The sequence below is a fragment of the Pangasianodon hypophthalmus genome, chromosome 9, assembly GCF_027358585.1.
Source record: "Pangasianodon hypophthalmus isolate fPanHyp1 chromosome 9, fPanHyp1.pri, whole genome shotgun sequence".
NCBI classification, from domain to species: domain Eukaryota; kingdom Metazoa; phylum Chordata; class Actinopteri; order Siluriformes; family Pangasiidae; genus Pangasianodon; species Pangasianodon hypophthalmus.
In genome coordinates, this window is record NC_069718.1 from 30,249,583 (window position 1) to 30,276,388 (window position 26,806).

A 26,806-nucleotide genomic window follows, 5' to 3' on the forward strand; every position below is an offset into this window, starting at 1 on the left:
CAGAAAGCCAGTGGCGGGAGCACAACATTGGGTTGGTGTGGGAGAATCTGGAAAGGTTGAAAACGAGTCTGGCAGCTGCACTCTTGATCAGTTGCAGGGGGCGGGTGGTATGCAGTTTGCAGGGGCAGAACTGCGACATTCAGTAGTCCAGTCTCAAGATGATGAGGGAATGAACAAGCACCTGAGTGAGCTTTGTGGATAGAAATGGCCTCAAGATCCTCCTGATGTTAGCAGTCAGCTTAGCAATATGAGTAGTGAAGGACAATTGATTGTCCAGAAATACCCCAAGGTTGAGATCTGAGAGTTGTCCAAGGAGATCTAAAGATCTTGATGTGGGCATGCATCTCCACAACAGCAACACTCTGGCCAACACTCAGTCTTGCTGGGATTTAGTTTCAGCTGATGAGCTGCCATCTACTACATGCTCTGTTCAGAAAAACGATTGTCTAAAGGAGGAAAGGAGACATCAAGTGTCATCAGCATAGCACTCATATGATAATCCACGTCAGCAAAGTTCAATTCCAACTGTGACATAGAACAACAATAGAATGCTTTTGGGTGGTTCTCAGGAATTATACTCAGGTTTGCTGACCTCTAAATACTGAAAAGAAAGTTTTGGGCATAGAGGGTGCGGTGATAGAAATCGCTCAAACACTCAGGAGACAGTAAACTGTCTTGAGGCAAACGCAACATTTCAGAGATCTTGACACTAAACATTGGAATCCTCACAAGAACCCCTGTTCTTACAGATTCTGCGTTTTAATGTGACACTCCTTCGTGGTTTTTGACATTGTAGGGTATATCTGGTGTGAGCCTGACCAGTTATCAGGTGGAGATTCTGGGGAATATGGCCTGCACACTGGACCCCTCCTACATCCAGAACTCTCACCCTCTCATTTTGGAGAAACTGAAGAACTGTGGAGATCTTTCTGATTCTCAGATCACTGCTGTACAGTCTTTGCTCCTCAGTGGGAACACCGCTTATGGGTGAGAGTGAGATTTTTGCAGATCAGTGCATACCTTTGAATTTGGTTCAGCTGTAGAAAAATATTTCTGAACCGTCACTGCATTTAAATTGTTCTAATAATGTTAGGCTTGGTGTTAAAATGGCATAAACCAAATGAAATTATTTGTGTCTATAACTGTATTGTATTAGATATGAATAAGATCTCATACACATTGTTTTTTTTAATCAGTAATCCCTCAACGTGGAATGAGCAGACCGTGGAGCAACTCAGCATCCTGGCTGTCTATTTCAAATCAGACCTCTGCAACACACTTAGCTTTGTATGTAAACCTGTTCAGTTTTAAATTTGTGTTTGTGATTGATTTATTGACCCAATGTTAGACCTTTTGGGACTAATTTAATGTTATGTCTGTGTGTGCGCATTGTTGAAGAATGTAAGGAGGAAGTTCTTTTCAGTCCTGAGGAAGCAGAAGATCCCGATGAAGAAGCTAAGGACATTCTTTACAGAATGCAACTCAGAAAGCGCTACAGGTAAAAGTGCTTTACAGTGTAAAAAGCACTGAGATACAGGGATATATTTTTAACTTTGTTCTGTGTCTAACAGTGAGCAACATCACAGCGGTGACAATTGCAGATGCGTCGTTTCCTTTCGGCTTTAACTCCACCCAGTTTGATCTGTATCTGGACATCGCTGTCCTGCAGAACAACCTGGCAGCCATCACTGAGAAAGTGGTGGACACCAGCTTCCAGACCGTCATTCTGAACAAGTTAAACCAGGTCAGCAGCACTGAACACTGTGACACTGGGACTCTTTAGCACTACAGTAGCACTACACGAAAGAGGAGGTTGTTTGTGCCTTTCAGTCATAAAATTCTGACATTACTGACAGTGTCGGTTTAAATATGATACTTGCATATTTTATGTTTTGAAAATGTACCCCTGTCAAACAGGGTTTGTTTTTGTGTTGTGAGTTTAATGTCTGTCTTTGTGTGTATGGTGGATTCACCCACACAACATTTTGGACAGTGTGTGTTAGGTGGTATATAATAAATTGTTGATTTTGTGTGCATGTGTAGATTTACCCATCAGGCCTTAATGATGGTGTGCTGCAGCTACTGGGTTCCGCTTCTCGTGTGGCAACAACTGATGACATTAGCAAGTGGAACATTACCATAATTGACACACTGTCCTCTTTGATGGACTCAAATGGTGGACTCTGGGAACCAGAAAAGGTAATAGAAGGGTGTTTGTGTGTCTGTGTGTGTGTGTGTGTGTGTGACCTGTAAAAAAATGTTTGGGATTGATTACTGCCGTGATGTATTACAACCAATTTGTGAATTAAGACCATGTTTTTAACACCTTGGGAGAGACGGAGAAAGGTACAGAGGTCATCTCAGATCCTTCAGAACAAGTGAGACAATATCTGCGTTCCTGCGAGAGGTAGAGAGAGAGAGCCAGAATCTTCTATCCTTAAAAGAAACAGAGAGTGCATCTGCAATCCTTCAGAGAGAGGGAGAAACAGAGAGTGCATTTGTGATCACTCAGAGAGACAGGGAGTGAGAGGGCATCTGCGTTCTTTCCCAGAGAGAGAGAAAGAGCGAGAGAAATATTTTATTATGATGGGAAGTGTTTACATTTTGTACAGTTGATGTGAAGCACCATGACGTTCAAAACATCATCACTATAATTGAGATGGATGTGTATACCAAGGTATGTAGGAAGAAGGTTGAGCATCAGTTCTGGTTAAACTGCTGCTTCAGTTCTTAAACTATTTCATAAGTCGTTTAAGACATAAAAACATTTTATTTGAACATTTTAATGCTCATACGCTGATATGCTTGCTACAGGAATAATTTTTTGTGTATTTTGTAGAGTAAAGCGGTGATTATGAGGTATCTGAGCATGGGGAATCCCTCTCTGGGAAGTACCGAAATAAATGTAGTTGGTTCCAACATCTGTACTTTAGACATCAGTGTACTGGAAAGTATCACTGCTGAGAGTCTGAAGTAAGTGCACACTCACATGTACATACATACACAAACAAGGATAAACAAAATAAAGAGATTTGGGAATAATTCAAATACAGCAGTGCTCATGTAGTTTACATTTTGTTCTCTATGCAGGGCAGTCCTGTCTCCAGATCTGTCCTCATGTTCCATTGAGCAGAAATCTGCTCTGTACATCATCGCCAACTCTTCATTCAGCAATCAACGCAGCAATGCCAAAACCTACTACCAACTCATGAGTCCTTACCTGGGTAAAATACATGCTCACATATGTACACAACATACTCAAATATATAATATATCCTCACCCGACAATATGCACACCTATGCACCTGCTTATTCATGCAAACATCCAATCACCAAAATAAAAATCATGCGCATACAGATCAAGATCTTCAGTTGTCATTGACCATTACATGGTTGTTGGTGCCAAACATGCTGGTTTGGGTTATATTTTTCTGCTGTTTCTTGGGATTTTCTGCTCAACAGTCTCTAGAATTTACATAGTATGATGTGGGGAAAATAACATTCACTGAGCATCAATTCTGCAAATAAATGGTTCCAGACAGGCAGGCTAGGCTATGCTAACTCAAATAACAGCACTTTACATCTGCCTTTACTAGCATCTCAGAATGCACAACACATCAAACCTTGGATGGGCTACAATAGCAGAAGACTACACTGGGTTCCACTCCTGTCAGCCAAGACCAGGAATCTGAGGCTATTTTGGGTACGGGCTCACTAAAACTGGATATTTAAAGAAGAAAAACATCACCAGATCAAGGGATGTGTTTTTTCTGGGAAAACAGGCCAAGTACTAAGCAAAGCACCTGATGTACTGAAGATGACAGTAAAGAGACAGGTAGCATAAAAAGGTAACTCAGTCACCATGCAGGTGGAACATTCAATTACCTAGCATAATTGCACACTCTAAAAAAAAAAAATGAGAGGGAACAGCAAAGTATACAACTGTTTGCCAAATGAGAGGCACAAAGGCTAGATGATGAGCTATACATGCTACTCCTGAGATGCCAGTGATCCTGATCCCTTCTGCTCTCTGGACCTGCATGATCCATCCTGATGCCCTATTTCTGGTTGGATTTCTCATCACTTGGAAACCATCCACTGGTGCTGAGGATGGCCCCACATGGACAGCCCAAAGTTACATCACTGTGGACGGTACCGCATAGAAACCATCAAAATGGCTTTGGACTTCAACTGATATGAAGAGTTTTTCCACAGTGGCTTAGGACTACAATTGCTATGATAGATCTAGGACTGCAATTTCCACAAACAGTTTTGCACTCAAGTCTCCAACAGTGAACAATTGGTAACTTCAACAAAATAGACTTCCTGTGTAAAATACAGTGAACTTTTGTGGTTACAGAATTGAACTTTTTGACCATATAGTATACAGTAATAGAAGAGAATTATTTATAATTGCACTATCCGGTGTCACCCAGCTGAGGATGGGTTCCCTTTTGAATCTGGTTCCTCTCAAGGTTTCTTCTTCATATTGTCCCTTCATATTGACTATGTTGCTGGATCTCACAAGAGATGGCGGCAGAGTGAAATACACTAGTGGCTAAGGATATGGGAAAAAAGTTTCCCCCCCAAACCCCCATCACAGCCTTTCCTCTGCTAGAAAGGGTTTAGGTTTTCCTGATTCAAAATGGCCTGGACTTCCTCAGTCAAAGCCCCCCTTCTCTATTATTCTGTGGTCATGTTCAGCTCAAGTCATGTACATCCAAACTGGATAGCTAGGGGTCTTACTCCCTCCTTTTCCTTAGTTTTGAGATAAATAACCAGAGACGAACATTGAATTTGGAAAATAGTGGACAATGAGCTAGCACAGACAACACTGGATAACTGAGAGGTGTTATAGGGGACACCTCTGAGGGGAATAGCTAACATCATGCAGAAGGGAAAAGCCCAGGATGGAAACTGAAAGATTCAAGCAAGATAAATGTCAAAAAAAGCTTTGGCTAAGAGCAACATTAACAAAGTTTAATTTGAAGGCTGAGAAATGTCCAATGACACTCCATCTGTCCCCGGACAGATTTTAAGTAAAAATATAAAATGTAATTCATAGATATAGATAATGAAAAACATTTAGCTTTTATGTTTGCTATACATTTTGCTTTTAAGTTTTGATCTTTGTGTTGTGTTTGTGTTATCTGTAGAGGGGGGATCTTACAGTAAATTTAGTTTAGGTTTTAACATATGTATGTTTAGGTGGAGCTCCACTGGAGGACATACAAGCCCTTTCAACTCATAACATCAGCATGGACATCACCGTGTTCACTAGTCTGAGCTCTGCTGTTCTTAAGGTATGAAATACAAAAAGAAAAGTTTTTTCAATTTTTACATATGAAAATGTGAAAAATGTGTTGAGAAATAGCTGGTTTTGAATTAAGACAGAAAATGCATTGTGTGTGTGTGTGTGTGTGTGTGTGTGTGTGTGTTAGGCCCTGAATGTGATGACAGCGCAAGCTCTAATGGGGGTAAATGTGGCTGACTTGAAGCTGTTTGAGCACTCTTCAGTGGTTCAGTCCTGGGTGTCACAACAGAACCAGTCTGATTTAGATATGCTGAATATTGGCATCATCAAAACCAACAGCAATAATTATACTGCCATCATCAGTACAGCCACTCCTAGTACCAGAACAGCTACTGACACTGCCATATCTAGTGTCACCAATTTTACTACAATGACTACAATTATCAACATACCTGCCACTACCAACACCAAACTCACCACCACTGCTTTCCCCACTACAAGTTTCAAAATCACCCCTTCTATTGGAACAAATGTCAACACGCCTGCCACTACCAATACCATCCTAACCACTACTGCATCCCCCACTAAAGGTTTTGAAATCAGCACTTCTGTGGGAACAAATGTCAACACGCCTGCCACTACCAATACCAGCCTAACCACCACTGCATCCCCCACCACAAGATTTGAAATCACCCCTTCTATTGGAACGAATGTCAACACGCTTGCCAATACCAATGCCAGCCTAACCACCACTGCTTCCCCCACTACAAGTTTTGAAATCAGCACTTCTGTTGGAACAAATGTCAACACGCTTGCCACTACCAATACCATCCTAACCACTACTGCATCCCCCACTAAAGGTTTTGAAATCAGCACTTCTGTGGGAACAAATGTCAACACGCCTGCCACTACCAATACCAGCCTAACCACCACTGCATCCCCCACCACAAGATTTGAAATCACCCCTTCTATTGGAACGAATGTCAACACGCTTGCCAATACCAATGCCAGCCTAACCACCACTGCTTCCCCCACTACAAGTTTTGAAATCAGCACTTCTGTTGGAACAAATGTCAACACGCTTGCCACTACCAATACCATCCTAACCACCACTGCATCCCGCACCACAAGTTTTAAAATCACCCCTTCTATTGGAACAAATGTCAACACGCCTGCCACTACCAATAGCAGCCTAACCACCACTGCATCCCCCACCACAAGTTTTGAAATCACCCCTTCTATTGGAACGAATGTCAACACGCTTGCCACTACCAATGCCAGCCTAACCACCACTGCTTCACCCACTACAAGTTTTGAAATCAGCACTTCTGTTGGAACAAATGTCAACACGCTTGCCACTACCAATACCATCCTAACCACCACTGCATCCCCCACTACAAGTTTTGAAATCAGCACTTCTTTTGGAACAACAGTGAACACGCCTGCCACTACCAATATCAGCCTAACCACCACTGCTTCCCCCACTACAAGTGTTGAAATCAGCACTCCTCTTGGAACAAATGTCAACACGCCTGCCACTACCAATACCAGCCTAACCACCACTGCATCTGCCACTACAAGTTTTGAAATCAGCACTTCTGTTGGAACAAATGTCAACACGGCTGCCACTACCAATACCAGCCTAACCACCACTGCATCCCCCACTACAAGTTTTGAAATCAGCTCTTCTGTTGGACCAAATGTCAACACACCTGCCACTACCAATACCATCCTAACCACCACTGCTTTCCCCACTACAAGTTTCAAAATCACCCGTTCTATTGGAACAAATGTCAACACGCCTGCCACTACCAATACCATCCTAACCACTACTGCATCCCCCACTAAAGGTTTTGAAATCAGCACTCCTCTTGGAACAAATGTCAACACGCCTGCCACTACCAATAGCAGCCTAACCACCACTGCATCCCCCACCACAAGATTTGAAATCACCCCTTCTATTGGAACGAATGTCAACACGCTTGCCACTACCAATGCCAGCCTAACCACCACTGCTTCCCCCACTACAAGTTTTGAAATCACCCCTTCTATTGGAACAAATGTCAACATGCCTGCCACTACCAATACCATCCTAACCACTACTGCATCCCCCACTAAAGGTTTTGAAATCAGCACTCCTCTTGGAACAAATGTCAACACGCCTGCCACTACCAATAGCAGCCTAACCACCACTGCATCCCCCACCACAAGTTTTGAAATCACCCCTTTTATTGGAACGAATGTCAACACGCTTGCCACTACCAATGCCAGCCTAACCACCACTGCTTCCCCCACTACAAGTTTTGAAATCAGCACTTCTCTTGGAACAACAGTGAACACGCCTGCCACTACCAATATGAGCCTAACCACCACTGCTTCCCCCACTACAAGTTTTGAAATCAGCACTTCTGTTGGAACAAATGTGAACACACCTGCCACTACCAATAGCAGCATAACCACCACTGCTTCCCCCACTACAAGTTTTGACATCAGCACTACTCTTGGAACAACTGTCAACACGCCTGCGACTACCAATACCAGCCTAACCACCACTACATCTGCCACTACAAGTTTTGAAATCAGCACTTCTGTTGGAACAAATGTCAACACGCTTGCCACTACCAATGCCAGCCTAACCACCACTGCATCCCCCACCACAAGTTTTAAAATCACCCCTTCTATTGGAACAAATGTCAACACGCCTGCCACTACCAATACCAGCCTAACCACCACTGCTTCACCCACTACAAGTTTTGAAATCAGCACTTCTCTTGGAACAACAGTGAACACGCCTGCCACTACCAATATGAGCCTAACCACCACTGCTTCCCCCACTACAAGTTTTGAAATCAGCACTCCTCTTGGAACAAATGTCAACACGCCTGCCACTACCAATACCAGCCTAACCACCACTGCATCTGCCACTACAAGTTTTGAAATCAGCACTTCTGTTGGAACAAATGTCAACACGGCTGCCACTACCAATACCAGCCTAACCACCACTGCATCCCTCACTACAAGTTTTGAAATCAGCTCTTCTGTTGGACCAAATGTGAACACACCTGCCACTACCAATACCAGCCTAACCACCACTGCTTCCCCCACTACAAGTTTTGACATCAGCACTACTCTTGGAACAACTGTCAACACGCCTGCGACTACCAATACCAGCCTAACCACCACTACATCTGCCACTACAAGTTTTGAAATCAGCACTTCTGTTGGAACAAATGTCAACACGCTTGCCACTACCAATGCCAGCCTAACCACCACTGCTTCACCCACCACAAGTTTTAAAATCACCCCTTCTATTGGAACAAATGTCAACACGCCTGCCACTACCAATACCAGCCTAACCACCACTGCATCCCCCACTATAAGTTTTGAAATCAGCTCTTCTGTTGGAACAAATGTCAACATGCCTGCCCCTACCAATACCAGCCTAACCACCACTGCATCCCCCACCACAAGTTTTGAAATCAGCACTCCTCTTGGAACAAATGTCAACATGACTGCCACTACCAATATCAGCCTAACCACCACTGCTTCCCCCACTACAAGTTTTGAAATCAGCACTTCTGTTGGAACAAATTTCAACATGACTGCCACTACCAATAGCAGCCTAACCACGACTGCATCCCCCACTACAAGTTTTGAAATTACACCTTCTATTGGAACAAATGTGAAGACGCCTGCCACTACCAATACCATCCTAACCACCACTGCTTCCCCTACTACAAGTTTCGAAATCAGCACTTCTGTTGGAACAAATGTCAACATGACTGCCACTGCCAATAGCAGCCTAACCACCACTGCTTCCCCCACTACAAGTATTGAAATCACCCCTTCTATTGGAACAAATGTCAACATGCCTGCCACTACCAATATCAGCCTAACCACAACTGCATCCCCCACTACAAGTTTTGAAATTACCCCTTCTATTGGAACAAATGTGAAGACACCTGCCACTACCAATACCATCCTAACCACCACTGCTTCCCCTACTACAAGTTTTGAAATCAGCACTACCCTTGGAACAAATGTCAACACGCCTTCAACTACCAATACCAGCCTAACCACCACTGCATCCCCCACTACAAGTTTTGAAATCACCCCTTCTATTGGAACAAATGTCAACATGTCTGCCACTACCAATAGCAGCCTAACCACCACTGCTTCCCCCACTACAAGTTTTGAAATCAGCACTACTCTTGGAACAAATGTCAATACGCCTTCCACTACCAATACCAGCCTAACCACCACTGCATCCCATGCTACAAGTTTTGAAATCACCCCTTCTATTGGAACAAATTTTAACACGCCTGCCACTACCAATACCATCCTAACCACCACTGCATCCCGCACTACAAGTTTCGAAATCAGCACTCCTCTTGGAACAAATTTTAACACGCCTGCCACTACCAATACCAGCCTAACCACCACTGCATCCCTCACTAAAAGTTTTGAAATCACCCCTTCTGTTGGGACAAATGTCAACACGCTTTCCACTACCAATACCAGCCTAACCACCACTGCTTCCCTCACTACAAGTTTCGAAATCACCCCTTCTATTGGAACAAATGTCAACACACTTGCCACTACCAATACCAGCCTAACCAACACTGCTTCCGCCACTAAAAGTTTTGAAATCAGCACTTCTGTTGGAACAAATGTCAATACACTTGCCACTACAAATACGAGCCTAATCACCACTGCATCCCTCACTACAAGTTTTGAAATCACCCATTCTATTGGAACAAATGTCAACACGCCTGCCACTACCAATACCAGCCTAACCACCACTGCTTCACCCACTACAAGTTTTGAAATCAGCACTTCTGTTGGAACAAATGTAAACATGCTTGCCCCTACAAATACCAGCCTAACCACCACTGCTTCCCCCACTAAAAGTTTTGAAATCAGCACTTCTTTTGGAACAACTGTCAACACCCCTGCCACTACCATTACCAGCCTAACCACCACTGCTTCCCCCACTACAAGTATTGAAATCACCCCTTCTATTGGAACAAATGTCAACATGCTTGCCACTACCAATACCAGCCTAACCACCACTCCATCCCCCACTAAAAGTTTTGAAATCAGCACTTCTGTTGGAACAAATGTCAACATGACTGCCACTACCAATAGCAGCCTAACCACCACTGCTTCCCCCACTACAAGTTTCGAAATCACCCCTTCTGTTGGAACAAATGTCAACATGTCTGCGACTACCAATACCATCCTAACCACCACTGCTTCCTCCACTAGAAGTTTCGAAATCACCCCTTCTATTGGAACAAATGTCAACATGTCTGCGACTACCAATACCATCCTAACCACCACTGCTTCCCCCACTACAAGTTTCAAAATCACCCCTTCTATTGGAACAAATGTCAACACGCTTTCCACTACCAATACCAGCCTAACCACCACTGCATCCCCCACTACAAGTTTTGAAATCACCCCTTCTATTGGAACAAATGTCAACACGCCTGCCACTACCAATACCAGCCTAACCAACACTGCTTCCGCCACTACAAGTTTTGAAATCAGCACTTCTTTTGGAACAACAGTGAACACGCCTGCCACTACCAATATCAGCCTAACCACCACTGCATCCCCCACTACAAGTTTTGAAATCAGCTCTTCTGTTGGAACAAATGTCAACACGCCTGCCACTACCAATACCAGCCTAACCACCACTGCTTCCCTCACTACAAGTTTCGAAATCACCCCTTCTATTGGAACAAATGTCAACACGCTTGCCACTACAAATACGAGCCTAATCACCACTGCATCCCTCACTAAAAGTTTTGAATTCGGCACTTCTGTTGGAACAAATGTCAACATGACTGCCACTACCAATACCAGCCTAACCACCACTGCATCCCCCACTACAAGTTTTGAAATCAGCACTCCTATTGGGACAAATGTCAACACGACTACCAATGCCCTCCTTACCACCACTGCTTCTCCCTCTACAAGTATCAAAATTACCACTTCATTTGAAAACATGTCCAGTGTCACTGTCAACCCATGTCATGGTGTAGACAGGTGAGCTGTGGTTTGATAAAATCAAAAAAGTGTGTAATTTAGAAAGTAGTAACAAGACAATAATTCTTCCTGTAATAATTTACTTATTTTCTCCACAGTCAAGCAATTGAGACTACGCTCTTGTATGGAAATGCTTCTGCAGTACTGTGCAACTTCAGCATCACTGAATATGCCTGTTCATCAGTGAGCCATCTAATAACCAGTTGCAAAATTCCTGTCCTGAATTTGAGCCTTGTTTAATAATTGTTTGTCTGTCATTTGACTACATAAAAATCTTTTCATCTTGCATGTTCTTGTGTTTCAAGGTTGCTGTTCTGTCCACTGATGATCTAGCCAAAGTGCTAACATGTAAACTGACAGGCAGCATAAAGTACCCTCAAGAAGTTTGGAAACTTTTCTTCCACAATTTCCCTGCACCTTTGGATGAAGCCCTGGACAAGGTTTACAATGTGGTATGAAAATTTGAGTGGCACTGTAGTATAAAAATAAAAATTTCTTTGGAACTATATATTGTAAGTATTTTTTCTTGTAGACCCTCAGCAGTGTTGAGGCTGACCCAAGTATACTTAATGCTATCGGGGAGGTGATAATCAATGAATTCACCGCAACACAGCTGAAGAATGCCACTTTTGTCAACAAGTGGTTCCAGATGAAGCTCAGGCCCTTTTTGTCATCAGTGTCCATAGACTTTCTTTCTAGCCTCAGTTCCAAGAAGTTCAGCTGTGAGACCTACCAAATTGTGTAAGTATGAATGTGAGCACTCTATAGGTCTTATTTGGGACATAGCGATGAAGTACTTCACGACAAAATCTGATCTGTTTTCATCCAATTTAGGGTGAAGGCTCTTAGTAGTCAAGAGTCACTCATGAAGGTGGAACAAAAGCAGTCTGTCGTTACTTCTTTCATCTTTCCCTTTCTCTCAAGAGCTGACCTGCCAGGTACATAGACCCCTTTTACTTGTTTTAATACAGAAAACTGGCAGTCTTTGACTTGTCTGATTTGATTGATTACCATACTGGTCTCTGATTATTTTAGATCCTGGCTGTGTTTCCAACACTTACGGCAGCAATAACTGGCTTGAAAAGAACCTTGGCAAATTCTCCAATTATGCCCCCTTGGATCAGATTAAAATTCTAAATGCAAATTTCTCCAGTGTAAGTAAGATCATGCACATTCATTATGGGTTTTCTATGAGCTATAAATCAGCAGTAACAGCTATTTTCAAGACTTTGTTGGGGAAGAACTCTCAGCTGTTATGTACCACTGTCTCCATGTTACTTTTTAGCACAGCTCAGAAGATGTGGTGTAAACTTGACATGTGTGTTTTGTCCTGCAGGTTGCAGTGTTAGGCTTACTGTCCAGTGAGCAGAAGGCACAGTTCATCTTGCAGCCAGATTCAGGAGTGTTGGGAAATGACTCTGTGTTTAGAGAGGTGTTTAGCAGTGTGATCACATCTTTAGGTCGGAATCAACTTGGCAGCTTCTTCACAGTCTTCCACCAGACTGCAATACAAGTGAGGATCTCTGTAGTCTACAAACCAGGGCACATTTCTTTTCGCAATAAGACACGTTTATTCTATGCATACTAATTGATGAAGTCCGAGTGTGTCCAGACTGTTAATCCGTGCTGCTGTGTGTTTGCAGATGAACATGACTAGCATTCCTTCAGCAATATCACACACCATTCTGAACATGACACTCTTGGATCTGGTGCCTCACTTCCAAAGTTTCAGCCCAGGGGACTTTGCCCTGTGGTTCCAGACTTACCTTTCCTTCTTCCTTTCTGGGATTGGTCCAAACACCCTGTCGATCATCCCCATGAACATCAGCTGTGACTCCTACAGAGAGATGTGAGCTCCTCCTCAACATGAACGCACAGATCAATTCTTTACTTTCTTTGATTTTTAACTTGTTTACTTCTATGTCGTTGTGTTTACAGAGTGAAAGGACTTGATAATGTGTACAGTGACCTCTCCACAACACAGTCCGATACTGTCTTCAATTACACACAAGACTATCTCAAGTACCAGTCCAGCCAAGGTCTGTGTGTGTGTGTGTGTGTGTGTGTGTTGGGGGGGGGGTTTGTTTCAAGTGTGCATGTTCTTGCTTGTGTATTTGCTGACTCAGCCTAGTCCAGTGTGCAGGCAGTGATCAGTAGATGTGATTGGCAGATGAAGAATTTGGGCTAAGTCAGGAGTGTCCCACATTCACTGATCTAAAATCAATCTGAATTCAGCACAGACTTTTTTCATTAGTGGCCTATATTGCCTCACAGGCCTGAGCTGCTACAGCAGAGGAAGCTTCTACATGCTCCTGAAACAGATGTTCCTCAATTTTGGATTCCCTGACCTGAAAGATTTCCTGTCTCTGATCCCAGCTGACAGACAGGCAGAGGTATTTCTGCTCTACAACACTGATCGTGTCAGTGAGTCGCTCACTAATAGTTTAAGCGGCAGCCAATGAACTGTCAACATCTCCCTCTGTAACGAGTGTGTTGTCTCTGCTCTGTGTCCTCTAGCTTTTGGGCTCCATCTCTCCGGAAGAACTCAGAGAGTTTCTGAACAGGCCAAACACAGTAATTGATGGTTCTGAGCTCTGCACACTCCTCAACAACTACAATAGAACCAATCAATACCTGGAGATGGTACACCTGTCTTCATTTCACATACCCTTTTAGTCCATCTGGATTACTTGCCTTTATTATATCAGGATTAGCTCATAGAATAACCCCTGTTTCTCTCTACAGGAGTCTGTTTTATCCTCAGCTTTGGCCAGCCACACGTTGGAGTGTGTGTGGCCTCGTGCTCTCAATGCCTCATCTCAGGCTGATGTAGAACAGTGGTTTAAGGTCACACTGGTTCACTACCTGCCCTACCTCAGTTCTCAGCTCATCAGCTCTGCCCAGCTCAGTGGAGCCTCCTGTCTGTCATACAGGAAACTGTGAGTATTTGTTTGATGTACCATTACACAGGGCTGTCAGCACAAACACTGCCCCCTGTCTCTTGGCTAAAAAATTGAGGATCTGTACTAAAATCACTTCTATACGTATATATGTATGTATGTATAAATGTGTGTTTGTGTGTGTTTGTGAGCAGGGTGTCTATCCTGGGGGACAACTACAATTTTTACACAACTGATTTCACCCCAGCTGATGTGTATAGCTCCATAAAAGTGTATCTGAACAGCAGCGGTAAGAATAACTACATCTCTCTTCTCTCTCTCTCTCTCTCTCTCTCTCTCTCTCTCTCTGCTGAATAGTACTGCATATCCTTCAATCCAAGCAATCCACGCTTCATTTCCTATAATTGTGTGTGCACAGTATGTGAGTCTCAACATAACTATCTGTATGTGTATCTTGCAGATGGCAGCCCCCGCTGCTATAACTCCTCAGATCCTCTTCTGAACTCCACTGCCTGGTTTGCTGACCACATCGGATTCTTCATCACTTTCATTAACCTCGCTGACCTGCAGTCATTCCTACCAGGAAACATGGTAACATACTAACACACACACACACACACACAAAAACTCACACACCAACAAACAAACATACCTGTAATCATACATGTTAGTCATTCAGACATTTACACACATGATTATTTCTGCTCATCTACATATAATGTATTATCTACCTAACACAACACACACCCATAGTGACGTATTAATGTGTGTGTTTTATTGTGTCCTTTAGACGAGTGTGTTCCTGCAGAATGCAGAAAATCTTCAGCTGTTCAACAACCCAGGAATTTCAGCCAGTGTCCTGGAGTACTACACAACAGAGTTATACATCCAGAATCCTGACTTCAGCCCACTCGGGTAACACTCCACACTAACAACTACTTATTCTATTTATTCATCCAGCCTCATCAATTCAACCCCCTTAGGTAACGGACTACATACAAGCAATAAATATATTTGTACGCATTTTTAAAAGGTTGTTTGTGATCTTATAGATTGCCAGCTGAGCTGCTGTGTCGAACTCCTTCCTCCGCGTTTGTTCATCTTGGAGATGCAGACATCAAGACCATCCTGACGAGCATCAACAACTTCTGCACAGAAATGAATCCAGAGGTGATCAATCAATGAGACCCTGTCAGTCAGTTATTCTGTCAAAGTGCAAGCTAACTATAATCCTCTTCTCCTCTCAGGTCACAGCGGTGCTGGTAGCAAAGTTCCCCAGTGTATCTGCATCCACCATCCAATCTTTGGGCAGCCAGTGTGTGGGCCTGACTGTGGGCCAGATAAGCTCCACCCCCTCCAGTGTGATAAACAGTGCTCTGTCTACACTCAGTAACATCAGTGGCTGGGACCAGGGCCAAGTGAATGCCCTGATCCAGAGCATCATTAGTGCAGGCTTTAATGTGAGTGTACACTGTACACTTGTCAAGAACGTCAGTCTACGATACTGGAAGCGAGACCAAGTCTGTTTAGAGCAATTTCACCAAATCCCCCTGTAAAGAACAAAATTGTATTACTGTTCAAATACTAACCAACTACACTGTATATAAAGAAAAGTGCTGTAAGTTAAATACTCCCTTAAATACTCCCTGCGTTCAGATCCAAAACAGCAGATTCATATTTTTTTTTTCCTTTTTTTAAAGTTGAAGATCTGATTGTTTTGCCTCACAGATCAGCAGTGCCTCCTCTCTGGAGTCCCTGGGAACACTCATCGGCGGCGTTCCCTCTGCAACCATCACCATCATCCCGTCGTCTCAGCTTCTGTCTTTATCGCAGAATCCAACATTCATCAATAACATTCTGTCAGCACCAGTTATTCTGCAAAAGACATTTGTCCAGAAGGTATTCTCTCTCTTACACACACAGAACACACACACACACACGCACACACACATGCAAAATACATTACAGCACATTACTAAAATGGAGATTTACATTACTGTGTTCTATACCAGTTTAATTTAAAATCAATCCTTTGTTCAGAATGCAGTTTGTTTAGTGTGGAAAAGTTGAAGGTCTGCTCCCACACTTTCTCCCAGGTAATCTCTGTAGACCAAACTGAAGTGCTACAGAATGTTCCGGATGCACTCGTGATGTATATTCCACTTGTTCTACTGACCTCACTGAGGTCTTTTGACATTTCACTCATCAATAACAAGAGCTGGAGTCATGAACAGGTAACTGAACAGACCCACATTGTCAGAGAAATGTAAATCACTTTGTTATACTGAAAACCTAGAGTAACATGGCTTGACTGTGATCACAGCACTTACAGAGGTCTGAATTCCTGTCAAGTTTGGATCTCGGGGTGTAAAACGAATCAATAAAATTTTGAATTTTTTTGTTTGATTTTTACCAGGCTATGATGTTGTTTGGTGCAGTGGCCAATGCCAGTGATAATCCAGAAGAGTGAGTTAGAAACAGACACACACACACACACACACACACACACACACAGCCTGACTCGCTTACATAGGCAGTGTAAATAACTATTGGGCGAACAATCCAGATAACGCATATGATTCTGCCAGAGTCCAATAAGATGTTGTGTTTTGGTTCATCGGTGTGTGTATGTCTGTGTGTGACTGTGTGTGTGTTTCTCCCCACAGTCTGTCAGCATCAATACTGCAGGGATTCTCCTGCAGCTCAGTTCAGACTCTCCCACAGCAGAAAGCCAAAGATCTAGTGAAAGCCTGTAGACCTCGTGCAGGCAGAGACAAGGTCCTCCTGAAAGAGGCTCAGGTACATACACTCTGATATTCATTCACATTCCGCACACAGTCTGAAACACAGGTAGCAAGTGGACCCAAACTTTTACTGGTACCTGAGATACCACACAGTCACGGTGCGTTTTGTGTTTCAGCTGACCTGCATGTACAGCTACGTGAAAGACGATCCATTTGTTAGCTTTACTGACGTCCCCTCTGATATGCTTCTGTACTACAGGTGTGTAACACGTTCACATACACAATGTACCGTATATAAAAGATAAGGCACACTTCCCCTGCATTCCCAATTTTCAAATATCTGAGGTTAAGAATATGGGTCATATGCTATCTGTAATGTGTGTGTGTGTGTGTTGTAGCTATGAGAAGATACAGAAGGAGAACTGTCGGTCATATTTCTCTGCCCTGGGCAGAGCAGATTTCTCCGTTCTTTCCCACGGCCTTGACAAAAAGACCATCCTGTTCAATGATGCAAAGGACTGCCTGGTAAAACATACACAATAACATGTTCATAGACCAACACTCAATATTAGCACTTAAATATTACGGAAAACAAGTCACCCAATCTTTCAATCAATTTGTGTCTCATGAAATTCCAATGTTGAAATATACATTTACGGCATTTATCAGATTCCCTTCTACAGAGTGACTTACATTAGTGCTTTGTGCCCTATCAAAAACATATATTAATACGCTAATTCACTATGTCTATGAATAGGAAGTAAGAATACCATTCAGCTGAAACTGTATTGGTGGTTAGTACAGAATAAAAAACAGAGACAAAAGACAAGGGATTTGTTTAATGGAAGTTTTAATACAAGGGCTTGGTGAAGAGTTGGGTCTTGAGTTTTTTTTTGTTTGAAGACAGCCAGTGAGTATGGTAGAGAGTGGTCTGTGATAAGTGCCTTCAGGTATGCATGTGCTTGTCCGTTTTTGTCTTTGTGTTTTAAATCTGATGCAGTAGCAACAGAAAGCCATTGGAGGGAGCAAAGGTTGAAAACAAGTCTGGCAGCTGCACTCTTGATCAGTTGCAGGGGGCGGGTGGTATGCAGTATGCAGGGGCAGAACTGCGACATTCAGTAGTCCAGTCTCAAGATGATGAGGGAATGAACAAGCACCTGAGTGAGCTTTGTGGATAGAAATGGCCTCAAGATCCTCCTGATGTTAGCAGTCAGCATCAAGTGTCATCAGTGTCATCAAGTGTCATCAAGTGTCATCAGCATAGCAGTCATATGAAAATCCATGTGAGCAAAGTTAAATTCCGACTGTGACATAGAACAACAATAGAATGCTTTTGGGTGGTTCCCAGATCAGGAATTGTACTCAGGTTTGCTGACCTCTAAATACTGAAAAGAAAGTTTTGGGCATAGAGGGTGTGGTGATGGAAATCGCTCAGTCACTCAGGAGACACTAAACTGTCTTGAGGCAAACGCAACATTTCAGACAAGAACTCCAAATCTCTGAGATCATAATTCAAATGTTCAAACATAAGACAGTCAGAGATCTTGACACTAAACATTGGAATCCTCACAAGGACCCCCGTTCTTACAGATTCTGCGTTTTAATGTGACACTCCTTCGTGGTTTTTGACATTGTAGGGTATATCTGGTGTGAGCCTGACCAGTTATCAGGTGGAGGTTCTGGGGAATATGGCCTGCACACTGAACCCCTCCTACATCCAGAACTCTCACCCTCTCATTTTGGAGAAACTGAAGAACTGTGGAGATCTTTCTGATTCTCAGATCACTGCTGTACAGTCTTTGCTCCTCAGTGGGAACACCGCTTATGGGTGAGACAGAGATTTTTGCAGATCAGTGCATACCTTTGAATTTGGTTCAGCTGTAGAAAAATATTTCTGAACCGTCACTGCATTTAAATTGTTCTAATAATGTTAGGCTTGGTGTTAAAATGGCATAAACCAAATGAAATGATTTGTGTCTATAACTGTATTGTATTAGATATGAATAAGATCTCATAGACATTTTTTTTTAAATCAGTAATCCCTCAACGTGGAATGAGCAGACCGTGGAGCAACTCAGCATCCTGGCTGTCTATTTCAAATCAGACCTCTGCAACACACTTAGCTTTGTATGTAAACCTGTTCAGTTTTAAATTTGCGCTTGATTTATTGACCCAATGTTAGACCTTTTGGGACGAATTTAATGTTATCTCTGTGTGTGCATTGTTGAAGAATGTAAGGCGGAAGTTCTTTTCAGTCCTGAGGAAGCAGAAGATCCCGATGAAGAAGCTAAGGACATTCTTTACAGAATGCAACTCAGAAAGTGCTACAGGTAAAAGTACTTTACAGTGTAAAAAGCACTGAGATACAGGGATATATTTTAGATTCTGTCCTTCAGTGATTAACTTTGTTCTGTGTCTAACAGTGAGCAACATCACAGCGGTGACAATTGCAGATGCGTCGTTTCCTTTCGGCTTTAACTCCACCCAGTTTGATCTGTATCTGGACATCGCTGTCCTGCAGAACAACCTGGCAGCCATCACTGAGAAAGTGGTGGACACCAGCTTCCAGACCATCATTCTGAACAAGTTAAACCAGGTCAGCAGCACTGAACACTGTGACACTGGGACTCTTTAGCACTACAGTAGCACTACACGAAAGAGGAGGTTGTTTGTGCCTTTCAGTCATAAAATTCTGACATTACTGACAGTGTCGGTTTAAATATGATACTTGCATATTGTATGTTCTGAAAATGTACCCCTGTCAAACAGGGTTTGTTTTTGTGTTGTGTGTTTAATGTCTGTCTTTGTGTGTATGGTGGATTCACCCACACAACATTTTGGACAGTGTGTGTTAGGTGGTATATAATAAATTGTTGATTTTGTGTGCATGTGTAGATATACCCATCAGGCCTTAATGATGGTGTGCTGCAGCTACTGGGTTCCACTTCTCGTGTGGCCACTATTGATGATATTAGCAAGTGGAACATTACCATAATTGACACACTGTCCTCTTTGATGGACTCAAATGGTGGACTCTGGGAACCAGAAAAGGTAATAGAAGGGTGTGTATGTGTGTGTGTGTGTGCGTGTGTGTGTGAGACCTGTAAAAAATTTTTTGGATTGATTACTACTGTGGGTACAACCACAGTGTTGTCTTCATGTGTATTACAACCAATTTGTGAATTAAGACCATGTTTTCAACACCTCTGGGAGAGACAGAGAAAGAGATTGAGATTGTCTGAGATCCTTCAGAGAAAGTGAGACAATATCTGCCATCCTTCATAGAGGGTGAGAGGGATTATCTATGATCCTTCAGAGAGAGAGAGAGAGAGAGAGAGAGAGAGAGAAATTTTAGAATGAAGGGAAGTGTTTACTTTTCCTACAGTTGGTGTAGAAGAAGAAGGTGGAGCTCCAGGTCTGGTCTTTATCTTAAACTTAAAGTATGTCAGAGTTTGTTTAAACCAGTAATAGATCAAAACCATACTAGTTAAGCATTTTCAATCCTCAGACACTCATGTGCTTGCTACTAGAATAATGTTTGTGTATTTTGTAGAGTAAAGCGGTTATTATGAGGTATCTGAGCATGGGGAATCGCTCTCTGGGAAGTGCTGAAATAAATGCAGTTGGTTCCAACATCTGTACTTTAAACATCAGTGTACTGGAAAATATCAATGCTGAGAGCCTAAAGTAAGTACAAACTCACAGGTACATACATACACAAACATGGATGAATAAAGAGATTTGAGAATAATTTGAGTGCATTACTGCTCATATAGTTTACATTTTTTTTCTCTATGCAGGGAGGTCCTGTTTCCAGATCTTTCCTCATGTACCATCGAACAGAAATCCGCTCTGTACGTCACAGCCAACACTTCATTCAGCAATCAACGCAGCAAAGCATACTACCAAATTATGAGACCTTACCTGGGTAAAACAATCATCCACATACACAGAAATACTAAACACACACAGGTGTAGTGTTTTAGAACAGCAGTAGTTGGATTGAATGAAAAGTAGCTGCACAAACGCATGCACATATGCACACCCGCATGCACCCACCCACACACACACACACACACACCCACACACACACACACACCCACACACCATGAATTTAGTTGTTAACATGTGTGTGTATGTGTGTGTGTGTGTGTGTGTGTGTGTGTATAGGTGGAGCTCCTGTGGAGGATATACAAGCTCTTTCTACCCAGAACATCAGCATGGACATCACCATATTCATTAGTCTGGACCCTGCTGTTCTCAAGGTATAAAACATAAACTGAACATAGTGGATGCTTGAGTTATAAGAAGTAAAATAAAGAAAACTGCAGATGAACTTGATGAAAACTGTTTTTGTGTGTGCCAGATCCTGAATGTGAGCACAGTGAGGAATCTAATGGGGGTAAACATAGCTGATCTGAAGCTGTTTGAGAACTCCTCAGTGGTTCAGTCCTGGGTGTCACGACAGAACCAATCTGATCTGAACACACTGAATCTTGGCATCATCAACCACAACCCTTGTTATGGTGTAGACAGGTGAGCTTTTTTATCAAATGGAAAAGGAGCAAACTTTATAGAGAAAGTTTTTAGTAGATGTATAACATTATTCTTTTTTCTGCACAGTCACCCACTTGATAGCGAGTTCGCATCTGGAAATGTTTCTGCAGTACTGTGTAACTTCAGGATTCCTGCCTATGCCTGTTCATCAGTGAGTCCTCTATGAACAAAATACCTCTTCTCAGGTTCAGTCCTTTTACGCAGAAGATGAGTTGACCACAGAAACCTCTGTTTCTTGTCTTTCAAGGTTGTTGTTCTGTCCTCTGATGATCTGGCCACACTGCTCACATGCAAACTGCCAAGTAGCCTGAACTACTCTAAAGAAACATGGAAGCTTTTCTTCCAGAATTTTCCTGCACCTTTGGATGATGTACTGGACAGGTTTTCACACATGGTATGAAAATTTGATTGGTGCTGTAGTTAAAAAAAAAAAAAAAAAACATTTGTGCACTGCTATGCACTGAAGTATGTACTCATTCATGTAGACCCACAGCAGCATTCGGTCTGACTCAAATATACTTGATGCCATCTGGGAGGTGATAATCAAGGACTTCACTGCAGCACAGCTGATGAATGCCGCTTTCATCACTGAGTGGTTCCAGATGAGGCTCAGACCATTTTTGTCATCAGTGTCCGCAGACTTTCTGTCCAGCCTCAGTTCCAAAAGCTTCAGCTGTGAGAGCTACGAGATTGTGTAAGTATAGACAATGGAATTTTAGAACTCTGCATGTGTTATTTAGGACATGAAGATGAAGTAATTCATGACAAAATCTGATCTGTTCTCATCCAACTTAGGGTGGAAGCTCTTAGCAGTCAAGAATCACTCATGAAAGAGGAACAGAAGCAGTTGGTCTTTACTTCATTCATCTTTCCCTTCCTGTCAAGAGTTGACCTCCCAGGTACATAGGCCCCTTTTAATTGTTCTACTAGAGAAAGCTGGCAGTCTTCTACTTGTTTTAGCCTGTTGAGATTAAGCCAATTGATTGCCTGAATGAAATAAACCAAGAGCCATTGAGAATGTTCTGGTTAATTTAACTAATGGTCTGTGATCTTTGTAGACCCTGGCTGTCGTTCCAACACTTCTGGCAGCAATAAGTGGCTTGAAAAGAACCTTGGCAATTTCTCCAATTATGCCCCCTTGGAAAAGCTCAAAATTCTAAATGCAAATTTCTCCAGCGTGAGTAACATCAAAGTTGCACCAACTTTATGTTTCTTGTGAGTTTGCAATTGACTATAGTAGTACCAGTTGGCCTCTGGATTTTGGTGGAGAGGGCAGGCAGCTGCTGTACCACTGAGCTGGTGTGAACAGAATGTGTGAAATGCATGTTTTGTCCTGCAGGTTGCAGTGTTAGGCTTACTGTCCAGTGAGCAGAAGGCACAGTTCATCTTGCAGCCGGATTCAGGAGTGTTGGGAAATGACTCTGTGTTTAGAGAGGTGTTTAGCAGTGTGATCACATCTTTAGATCGGAATCAACTTGGCAGCTTCTTCACAGTCTTCCACCAGACTGCAATACAAGTGAGGATCTCTGTAGTCTACAAACCAGGGCACATTTCTTTTCGCAATAAGACACGTTTATTCTATGCATACTAATCGATGAAGTCCGAGTGTGTCCAGACTGTTAATCCGTGCTGCTGTGTGTTTGCAGATGAACATGACTAGCATTCCTTCAGCAATATCACACACCATTCTGAACATGACACTCTTGGATCTGGTGCCTCACTTCCAAAGTTTCAGCCCAGGGGACTTTGCCCTGTGGTTCCAGACTTACCTTTCCTTCTTCCTTCCTGGGATTGGTCCAAACACCCTGTCGATCATCCCCATGAACATCAGCTGTGACTCCTACAGAGAGATGTGAGCTCCTCCTCAACGTGAATGCACAGATCTATTCTTTACTTTCTTTGATTTTTAACTTGTTTACTTCTATGTCGTTGTGTTTACAGAGTGAAAGGACTTGATAATGTGTACAGTGACCTCTCTGCAACACAGTCCGATACTGTCTTCAATTACACACAAGACTATCTCAAGTACCAGTCCAGCCAAGGTCTGTGTGTGTGTGTGTGTGTGTGTGTGTGTGTGTGTGTGTGTTGGTGGGGGGGGGGGGGGGCGGGGGTTTGTTTCAAGTGTGTTCTTGCTTGTGTATTTGCTGACTCAGCCTAGTCCAGTGTGCAGGCAGTGATCAGTAGATGTGATTGGCAGATGAAGAATTTGGGCTAAGTCAGGAGTGTCCCACATTCACTGGTCTAAAATCAATCTGAATTCAGCACAGACTTTTTTCATTAGTGGCCTATATTGCCTCACAGGCCTGAGCTGCTACAGCAGAGGAAGCTTCTACATGTTCCTGAAACAGATGTTCCTCAATTTTGGATTCCCTGACCTGAAAGATTTCCTGTCTCTGATCCCAGCTGACCGACAGCCAGAGGTATTTCTGCTCTATAACACTGATCATGTCAGTGAGTTGCTCACTAATAGTTTAAGCGGCAGCCAATGAACTGTCAACATCTCCCTCTGTAACGAGTGTGTTGTCTCTGCTCTGTGTCCTCTAGCTTTTGGGCTCCATCTCTCCGGAAGAACTCGGAGAGTTTCTGAACAGGCCAAACACAGTGATTGATGGTTCTGAGCTCTGCACACTCCTCAACAACTACAATAGAACCAATCAATACCTGGAGATGGTACACCTGTCTTCATTTCACATACCCTTTTAGTCCATCTGGATTACTTGCCTTTATTATATCAGGATTAGCTCATAGAATAATCCCTGTTTCTCTCTACAGGAGTCTGTTTTATCCTCAGCTTTGGCCAGCCACACGTTGGAGTGTGTGTGGCCTCGTGCTCTCAATGCCTCATCTCAGGCTGATGTAGAACAGTGGTTTAAGGTCACACTGGTTCACTACCTGCCCTACCTCAGTTCTCAGCTCATCAGCTCTGCCCAGCTCAGTGGAGCCTCCTGTCTGTCATACAGGAAACTGTGAGTATTTGTTTGATGTACCATTACACAGGGCTGTCAGCACAAACACTGCCCCCTGTCTCTTGGCTAAAAAATTGAGGATCTGTACTAAAATCACTTCTATACGTATATATGTATGTATGTATAAATGTGTGTTTGTGTGTGTTTGTGAGCAGGGTGTCTATCCTGGGGGACAACTACAATTTTTACACAACTGATTTCACCCCAGCTGATGTGTATAGCTCCATAAAAGTGTATCTGAACAGCAGCGGTAAGAATAACTACATCTCTCTTCTCTCTCTCTCTCTCTCTCTCTCTCTCTCTCTCTCTCTGCTGAATAGTACTGCATATCCTTCAATCCAAGCAATCCACGCTTCATTTCCTATAATTGTGTGTGCACAGTATGTGAGTCTCAACATAACTATCTGTATGTGTATCTTGCAGATGGCAGCCCCCGCTGCTATAACTCCTCAGATCCTCTTCTGAACTCCACTGCCTGGTTTGCTGACAACATCGGATTCTTCATCACTTTCATTAACCTCGCTGACCTGCAGTCATTCCTACCAGGAAACATGGTAACATACTAACACACACACACACACAAACTCACACACCAACAAACAAACATACCTGTAATCATACATGTTAGTCATTCAGACATTTACACACATGATTATTTCTGCTCATCTACATATAATGTATTATCTACCTAACACAACACACACCCATAGTGACGTATTAATGTGTGTGTTTTATTGTGTCCTTTAGACGAGTGTGTTCCTGCAGAACGCAGAAAATCTTCAGCTGTTCAACAACCCAGGAATTTCAGCCAGTGTCCTGGAGTACTACACAACAGAGTTATACATCCAGAATCCTGACTTCAGCCCACTCGGGTAACACTCCACACTAACAACTATTGTTAACTATAAATTCTATTTATTCATCCAGCCTCATCAATTCAACCCCCTTAGGTAACGGACTACATACAAGGATAAATATCTTTGTACGCATTTTTAAAAGGTTGTTTGTGATCTTATAGATTGCCAGCTGAGCTGCTGTGTCGAACTCCTTCCTCCACGTTTGTTCATCTTGGAGATGCAGACATCAAGACCATCCTGACGAGCATCAACAACTTCTGCACAGAAATGAATCCAGAGGTGATCAATCAATGAGACCCTGTCAGTCAGTTATTCTGTCAAAGTGCAAGCTAACTATAATCCTCTTCTCCTCTCAGGTCACAGCGGTGCTGGTAGCAAAGTTCCCCAGTGTATCTGCATCCACCATCCAATCTTTGGGCAGCCAGTGTGTGGGCCTGACTGTGGGCCAGATAAGCTCCACCCCCTCCAGTGTGATAAACAGTGCTCTGTCTACACTCAGTAACATCAGTGGCTGGGACCAGGGCCAAGTGAATGCCCTGATCCAGAGCATCATTAGTGCAGGCTTTAATGTGAGTGTACACTGTACACTTGTCAAGAACGTCAGTCTACGATACTGGAAGCGAGACCAAGTCTGTTTAGAGCAATTTCACCAAATCCCCCTGTAAAGAACAAAATTGTATTACTGTTCAAATACTAACCAACTACACTGTATATAAAGAAAAGTGCTGTAAGTTAAATACTCCCTTAAATACTCCCTGCGTTCAGATCCAAAACAGCAGATTCATATTTTTTTTTTCCTTTTTTTAAAGTTGAAGATCTGATTGTTTTGCCTCACAGATCAGCAGTGCCTCCTCTCTGGAGTCCCTGGGAACACTCATCGGCGGCGTTCCCTCTGCAACCATCACCATCATCCCATCGTCTCAGCTTCTGTCTTTATCGCAGAATCCAACATTCATCAATAACATTCTGTCAGCACCAGTTATTCTGCAAAAGACATTTGTCCAGAAGGTATTCTCTCTCTTACACACACAGAACACACACACACACACGCACACACACATGCAAAATACATTACAGCACATTACTAAAATGGAGATTTACATTACTGTGTTCTATACCAGTTTAATTTAAAATCAATCCTTTGTTCAGAATGCAGTTTGTTTAGTCTGGAAAAGTTGAAGGTCTGCTCCCACACTTTCTCCCAGGTAATCTCTGTAGACCAAACTGAAGTGCTACAGAATGTTCCGGATGCACTCGTGATGTATATTCCACTTGTTCTACTGACCTCACTGAGCTCTTTTGACGTTTCACTCATCAATAACAAGAGCTGGAGTCATGAACAGGTAACTGAACAGACCCACATTGTCAGAGAAATGTAAATCACTTTGTTATACTGAAAACCTAGAGTAACATGGCTTGACTGTGATCACAGCACTTACAGAGGTCTGAATTCCTGTCAAGTTTGGATCTCGGG

At 42.8% G+C, this 26,806-nt stretch overlaps 5 protein-coding genes across 5 annotated transcripts; all 5 read left to right on the forward strand.

Moving 5' to 3' along the window:
* Positions 1 to 693: 693 nt before the first annotated feature.
* LOC128318757 (mesothelin-like protein) lies at positions 694 to 7,831 on the forward strand. Its single transcript, XM_053236587.1, has 10 exons — positions 694 to 987; positions 1,197 to 1,287; positions 1,399 to 1,498; positions 1,572 to 1,744; positions 2,044 to 2,199; positions 2,840 to 2,973; positions 3,091 to 3,224; positions 5,209 to 5,303; positions 5,442 to 6,008; positions 7,748 to 7,831. The coding sequence occupies exons 1-10, from the start codon at positions 848 to 850 to the stop codon at positions 7,829 to 7,831; spliced, it is 1,674 nt and encodes a 557-aa protein (XP_053092562.1). The 5' UTR covers positions 694 to 847.
* Positions 7,832 to 10,964: 3,133 nt separating this feature from the next.
* LOC128318928 (uncharacterized) lies at positions 10,965 to 13,176 on the forward strand. The gene is made up of 8 exons (XM_053237121.1): positions 10,965 to 11,308; positions 11,407 to 11,491; positions 11,614 to 11,760; positions 11,841 to 12,049; positions 12,143 to 12,246; positions 12,344 to 12,462; positions 12,645 to 12,821; positions 12,952 to 13,176. The coding sequence occupies exons 1-8, from the start codon at positions 11,103 to 11,105 to the stop codon at positions 13,159 to 13,161; spliced, it is 1,257 nt and encodes a 418-aa protein (XP_053093096.1). The 5' UTR covers positions 10,965 to 11,102; the 3' UTR covers positions 13,162 to 13,176.
* Positions 13,177 to 16,488: 3,312 nt separating this feature from the next.
* Positions 16,489 to 21,050, forward strand: LOC128318785 (mesothelin-like protein). Its single transcript, XM_053236656.1, has 10 exons — positions 16,489 to 16,674; positions 16,875 to 17,007; positions 17,129 to 17,477; positions 18,590 to 18,780; positions 18,989 to 19,079; positions 19,183 to 19,282; positions 19,376 to 19,548; positions 19,848 to 20,003; positions 20,506 to 20,639; positions 20,753 to 21,050. The coding sequence occupies exons 3-10, from the start codon at positions 17,307 to 17,309 to the stop codon at positions 20,928 to 20,930; spliced, it is 1,194 nt and encodes a 397-aa protein (XP_053092631.1). The 5' UTR covers positions 16,489 to 16,674; positions 16,875 to 17,007; positions 17,129 to 17,306; the 3' UTR covers positions 20,931 to 21,050.
* Positions 21,051 to 21,071: 21 nt separating this feature from the next.
* Positions 21,072 to 23,667, forward strand: LOC128318758 (uncharacterized). The gene is made up of 11 exons (XM_053236588.1): positions 21,072 to 21,217; positions 21,319 to 21,488; positions 21,576 to 21,660; positions 21,757 to 21,903; positions 21,995 to 22,203; positions 22,305 to 22,408; positions 22,568 to 22,686; positions 22,849 to 23,025; positions 23,156 to 23,361; positions 23,451 to 23,551; positions 23,663 to 23,667. The coding sequence occupies exons 1-11, from the start codon at positions 21,089 to 21,091 to the stop codon at positions 23,665 to 23,667; spliced, it is 1,452 nt and encodes a 483-aa protein (XP_053092563.1). The 5' UTR covers positions 21,072 to 21,088.
* LOC128318780 (uncharacterized) lies at positions 23,651 to 25,759 on the forward strand. Its single transcript, XM_053236643.1, has 7 exons — positions 23,651 to 23,929; positions 24,054 to 24,179; positions 24,282 to 24,475; positions 24,631 to 24,725; positions 24,899 to 25,029; positions 25,223 to 25,347; positions 25,494 to 25,759. The coding sequence occupies exons 1-7, from the start codon at positions 23,843 to 23,845 to the stop codon at positions 25,624 to 25,626; spliced, it is 891 nt and encodes a 296-aa protein (XP_053092618.1). The 5' UTR covers positions 23,651 to 23,842; the 3' UTR covers positions 25,627 to 25,759.
* Positions 25,760 to 26,806: the final 1,047 nt, after the last annotated feature.